The sequence below is a fragment of the Lactuca sativa genome, chromosome 3 (genome assembly GCF_002870075.4).
Source record: "Lactuca sativa cultivar Salinas chromosome 3, Lsat_Salinas_v11, whole genome shotgun sequence".
NCBI classification, from domain to species: Eukaryota; Viridiplantae; Streptophyta; class Magnoliopsida; order Asterales; family Asteraceae; genus Lactuca; species Lactuca sativa.
Window position 1 is genome coordinate 9,337,504 of NC_056625.2, and position 6,000 is coordinate 9,343,503.

Here is a 6,000-nt window from a genome sequence, read left to right on the forward strand (position 1 = left end):
TGATTCTGCAGGTTCGTAGTAGACTGCAGACTGCGCAGAGTCGGCAGAAGAGCTACGCCGACAGGAGGCATTCAGACTTGGAGTTCCGGGTGGGCGATATGGTCCTTCTGAAGGTCTCACCTTGGAAGGGTGTCATCAGGTTTCGGAAGAGGGGCAAGTTGGGCCCCAGGTTCATTGGTCCTTTCAGGGTTTTGGCCCGAGTGGGTCGGGTTGCTTATCGGTTGGATCTTCCAGCAGAGCTTAGCCAGATCCACAACACTTTCCATGTGTCTCAGTTGAGGATGTGTTTGGTGGATGAGTCAGTAGTTGTTCCCTTAGAAGATATTCAGGTTGATAGCAGCCTGAATTATATTGAGAGGTCGGTCGCGATTCTGGACCGGAAGACAAAGACCTTGAGGAACAAGGTAATTCAGTTAGTGAAGGTGCAGTGGCAGCACCGGAAGGGGTCTGAGTGGACGTGGGAGGCTGAGGAGGAGATGAGAGAGCACCACCCGAAGTTATTTGCAGATTCAGCCGTAGCAGACTTCGAGGACGAAGTCTGAGACAAGTGGGGGAGAATTGTAACGACCCGTCTTTGGTATGTTGCTTCCATGGTATTTATTTAGAAATTTTCAAAAGGGACTCGGCGAATCTATATCCCGACTCGTCGAGTAGGGATGGGATTTCGAGCACGTGTAAGTCGGCGACTGGGCGAGTCCATATTCGGGACTTGGTGAGTCCGCCTGCCAGGAAGAAACCCTAAATCCCCAGGTTTGCTCACTATTTAAGCAATGTTATGTGCCCCAAACTCGCCTCCTTCACCCTCAGAGAGCCTATGAGAAACCCTAACCATTCCTTTGTATAATCTAAGTGTTTTGTGTGGATTCTTGAAGGATTAAAGAAGAAAAGGAAGAAAGGACCTAAAAGAGGAAGTGTAAAGCAAAGATCCAAGGCCAAAGTCAGAGTTCATTGAGGTATGTCTCGGAATTATCCTGTTTTATGCTTAAAACCTCCATTAGAACACTTCTAGGGCTAGTTTAATGTATTTTCCAAGCTTTATAGTTGTATGGATGCCTTGTTGGGTCGAGATATCCCTAGATTTGTTCATTTAGGAGTGTTAGAGCCCTGATCTAGTGCCTTTTCGAAGTTTCCTTGCTTGAGAACCCTAGATCTAGCCTTTATTGTGCTTTTTGAGCCTTTTAATCTTCATGGGTGCATATGGGCACGTAAAGATAGAATCTTTACGTGTTAATCGAGCTAAGGGAGCCCATATCTATAAGTTTTATGCGCTGGATTCAAGCAAAATCGAGTTTAGAGTAGCTGCATGCATGCGACCCGACTAGTTGGAAGAACGACTCGGCGAGTCGAGTCGCGAGTCCCTGATTTTTCCCCTTTTGAGTGATGCCGAGTGGGGACCAGTGAGTAGTAAAGTGGACTCAGTGAGTTGGAGGTCAGACTCAGTAATGGAGGGACTCGACGAGTTGTTCATACAACTCGGCGAGTCCAAGGCAATCTTCTTAGCTCAAGAACAACTCGTCGAGTTGTTCATACGACTCGGCGAGTCGGATGCAGATAGCCTGAGTTTTAGAATCGAAAGGGAACTCGTCGAGTTGATGCCGTACTCGACGAGTAGCCACGAGTAGGGTTGAGAAGTGAGAATAGAGACTCAGCGAGTTGGCGGCCCAACTCGGCGAGTCAGGTCAACTGTAGGTTGACTTTGACCGGGAGAGTTGACTTTGACCAGGGGTAAAAGAGTCATTTTGCCCCAATTCAGTTATTAGTAGTTGATAGAGTGTGTTTATGGAATTGTAGCCGGGGAGATACCGGAGCAGCAGCAGATAGCTTCCAGAGCCATACACTCAGCAGCCGGTTCACGAGGTGAGTTTTCCTTCCAGTAGGAACGGGTCTACGGCCACAATGTCGGCCCGTTTAGTTAGCAGTAGTTCCGGACTTCAGTCCGATGCAGTAGTTAGAGTGCTTGATGTCTTTGTGATTCAAGCATGTTTTGTGTTATGTGTTCCGGACTTCAGTCCGATGCAGTATATGTGTTATGTTAGCAAATACGTGTATGTTATGCTATGTTCAGACATTTCCGGATTTCGGTCCGATGCAGGGGACAAGGTCCCAGTGAGTTCTGGACTTCGGTCCGATGCAGTCAGTTCCAGACTTCGGTCCGATGCAGCTAGTTCCGGACTTCGGTCCGATGCAGTGGGCAAGGCCCAGTATGTGCTTTATTTGTTATTGTGTGATATGTGGTAGTTTGGGGGAGCTCACTAAGCTTCGTGCTTACGGTTTCAGTTTTGGTTTCAGGTACTTCCGCAAGTAAAGGGAAGAGCTCGGGATGATGGCATCGCACACACCATAGCTTCAGTTTTTGTCCTGGGAGTTGATTCAGTTTCTTAGATATGTTTTGATACAGTTGTGACACAGTTTTTCTCACAGTATTTTAGTATGGTTTCGAGATACGTAACGTATGGTTTTATTATGTGATACTCAGTTTTATGATTTTTGTTATATTAAAAATGAAATTTTCGGGTCGTATTTTTGGGATGTTTCAAGATCCATAAACGGGGAGGGAGAGTCTTCAGATTTGGCGATGGATGTGAAGTGGTAGAAAAAATTTAGGTGGAGACGGAAGTAGCAGACGGTGGGGGTGGTGGCGGAAGATGTTCTTGAGTTCATGAATATGTTCTTGACGTGATGAAGATGTTCTTGGGTAATTAAGAGAGAGAGAGAGAGAGAGAGAGAGAGAGAGAGGTGGGCCCTCCATTATTTTTAAATGTTAAAATAAATAAATAAATATTAAATTTTAAAAAATGAAAAAAAATGAAAAATAAATACCCCAAGGGTATTATAGTCATTTCAATTTTCGAATGGACTATTTTCACATATAAACTAGTCCAAAAGGACCACGAAACCAAAAAGTCGTGATTTGAACCAAAACCCCCAAAAAATGCATACAACAGGGACCATTTTTGTAGTTTTGTCAAGATAATACTCATTTTTTAAAGGAGTATTATCGGATCAGCTTTCATGCTTATGTTAATCTTTGTTGCCAACATGAGACTATCTGTTATGTTCTGGAGTCACTTAAGACAAACGTCCATGATCATAGGGTTGAATAGAGATAAGATTTGAACATGTTTCAATGAGTTATTTAAAAATGTTTTAGATTGAAATTAAGATCAATGTTAATCAAATAAAAAATTACAATCTAGGAATAAAGAAGATTGGACAAAAGACTTGCTCTTGATTTGTTGTATGTGCAAGAAACATAGATGCTCTTATCATTATTATCATAAAAATAGCCCAAAATAAAATACTTTATGCATTAAAGTCACATCTTGACATGTTCGGTGTAACAAACACAAACACAACAAACAAATAACATGTATATCTTATAAAGGCCAAGAAGCATTAATATATTTAGAAACTTTTAAGAAGAACAGACAACAAAGATGTTACACAAGTGTTGAAAACAAACAGTTGAAACAATGATTCAAACAAATACAAAATAGAGGCTTGACTCCTTATCGCTCTCTATTAAATTGTGAGCAAAGAATGGACTGATACCAAATTTATACATGAAGACTAATTTTGTTGCATTTGACACAATCATCCATGATTATGAACTCTGAAGGTGGATCTAGCATAGACCATCTTCCATTATTGGTCTTTTACTTGTTTGTGTAGGTTATATGTAGCCTTGTTGATGTTAGATTTATTTTTTATTTTTTGATTTATGGTTTGATGTTTGTATATCAACCTAAAAAGTCAGTACAATAAGGTACAATTCTTATTTTACATTAAATTGTTGCTAATTGCTATTCTAGCATTTCATCTCTAATGGCGTTTTCCTCGGACCTCCTCACACGTTTTACGCCTATTGGGACACCAAATAACCGTGGACACGGAGACATCTCTTCTTCCACATATGCACCGCCACCACCACCTCCAACCGCTTTCTCTTCTTCTGATCCATCGTTCTCCTTCTCCGGTTGACCCGATAGGAAATTAGACATCAATGTAAAGACATTCCTATACAAACTTCGTATATGATCGAGTTCACATCTCAACTTGGAATTCTGTTCCTTCAATCGTTCATTTTCTTCTAGGAGCTGTTCCGGGTTAGTGGTACAAGTCTGGATATCGGCAAGTTCTTCACTTGAATTTGCCGGAGAGTATGTCGATATCGGCATAGCTGCCAAGGGGATTGATGTTGTTACCGGCGTAGTAGTCGGAGTGATTGAGATTTTCCGACGGTGTATCTCTCGGAGGAGTAATCTCTCACCTCTACGGAAGTAATCATTCGCGAACTCCCATCGATCCGATACGATTTTCCTAAATCCCTACATTCAAACACAAAAATCAGTAAACGGAGCTCATAACCGGTGAATCTAATTCGATTTTTTGACGATAAATGTTACATATGTGTTTAGCTGTCGAATGAAGCTTGAGAAATTGTTGTGTTTGAAGTATTTGGGAAGCAGGTCTCTAGCAAATTCAGCTGGTCGCCAAATGACGAACGCGTTTCCATGTTCGTTCCATGAAATCATTTGGTTTGATGATGAATCGTCAACAAGGTGGTATGTCTTAGTCAAAAAAGGCGTCGGAATAGTCCTCAACGACTCTCCTGTCAATTCACAAGATTTTTCTACCGGTGACGTCGACATTGAACCCGATTACAGATCACTGCATGTATAAGAAGACAATCTCAAACGAATCAAGTCGTATTTCTGGCACAAAAACTGGAGCTCCATGACATTATCTGAAATTCTTTTACACAAATAAAAAACTAGGAACGACAGAGTTGTGTGCTCTACCTGGATTGTAAGGGATTGCTAGCAAAATCACCGGTGTATTTGCCGGAAAACGGTAGAAACACAACGGAATAGGATGGGAGATTGGCGCTATTTCTAGAAGGTTCTTGATGGTGGAAGTAAACGAGTTAAAAGAAGGGTGCAGCCTGTCGTGGGTTTGAGAAGGATATGTAAATATAACATGTCAAGTAATAAATGCTGAAACGATAGTTGTGGTCCACCAAAGAAAAAGCGTACTACAAAAATCTAGAAAAGTGACAATATTTAATAGCATTTTGAATAAAGAAAAAATAAATTTGCAAATATTTTTTTTTTTCAAAGAAATTCAAAATTTAAGTAAAAATCAAGTATTTGATCCAAATAACTATTATTTTTGCCGTATGCCTGCGAAAATACAAAAATAACAAATTCATGCAAATATATAAAACAAACTTCGTGTTTTTTTTTGTTGGAATTTAAGTATTTTTTTCAGGGTTCCACGCGACAATAAATTGAACTACAATATAAAAAACTTAATTTTTAGATTTAACTTTATTTATTTATTTATTTATTTTGATAAAACTGTAAAAATAATGCATGTGGTATACATTTTATTTTTATATTTTGGTCAAATCCCAATCTTTTTTTATTGGTGATCAATTTAATCATTTTTGTATGTGGTTTTGATTACTCCAAAAAAATAAAGAGTAAATTAAACGGATGCTCTCTATGGTTTGGTTTGAGATAAATTGTGTATTTGGTCATTAATTTATTATTATTATTTTTTTAACTTAGACCGTCGTTATAATTTGATTTTATTGTGTTGGTAGTCCTTAAATGTTGTAAAAAGACTATTATACCATTATGTAGTTCTTTTTTAATTTTATGTTATTTATTAATCATTTTATTTTTTCTAAAGAAAAGAAAAACACAATAACTTCACGCATACCCCATCCACCATACGCCACCACCCTTCACTCGTCACCAGAAGTCGCCGCCACCGGAAGTCACTACACGCCTCTGATTCCCTTATTGTGTGTGTTTGTTTGGTAGCCATGATTTCCAATGAGATTTACATCACCAACTACACATTAAGGTTACTAGGTCAGTCATAGTAGCTTTCAAACCTAACATCTCAAAATCAAAAAATCGAACTCATCACACTCATAACAATCTAGATCAAAATCCAAAAATCAAACTCATCAGACATAGAAATCTAGAT

General features: G+C 39.5%; 1 protein-coding gene across 1 annotated transcript; it reads right to left on the bottom strand.

Annotated features, from left to right (window-relative positions):
- Window positions 1–3,699: 3,699 nt before the first annotated feature.
- Window positions 3,700–5,060, bottom strand: LOC111920803 (heat stress transcription factor B-2b). The gene is made up of 3 exons (XM_023916367.3): window positions 4,803–5,060; window positions 4,407–4,671; window positions 3,700–4,328 (listed from the first exon to the last, which is right to left on the bottom strand). The coding sequence occupies exons 2-3, from the start codon at window positions 4,650–4,652 to the stop codon at window positions 3,804–3,806; spliced, it is 771 nt and encodes a 256-aa protein (XP_023772135.1). The 5' UTR covers window positions 4,653–4,671; window positions 4,803–5,060; the 3' UTR covers window positions 3,700–3,803.
- Window positions 5,061–6,000: the final 940 nt, after the last annotated feature.

What these genes read in the sequence shown, in the direction of transcription:
- LOC111920803 (XM_023916367.3), bottom strand. Translation starts at nt 4,652, where the DNA reads ATGTCGACGTCACCGGTAGAAAAATCTTGTGAATTGACAGGAGAGTCG. An exon ending in TTCGACAGCTAAACACATAT is followed by an intron (nt 4,329 to 4,406) that starts GTAACATTTATC and finishes GTTTGAATGTAG; the next exon opens with GGATTTAGGAAAATCGTATC.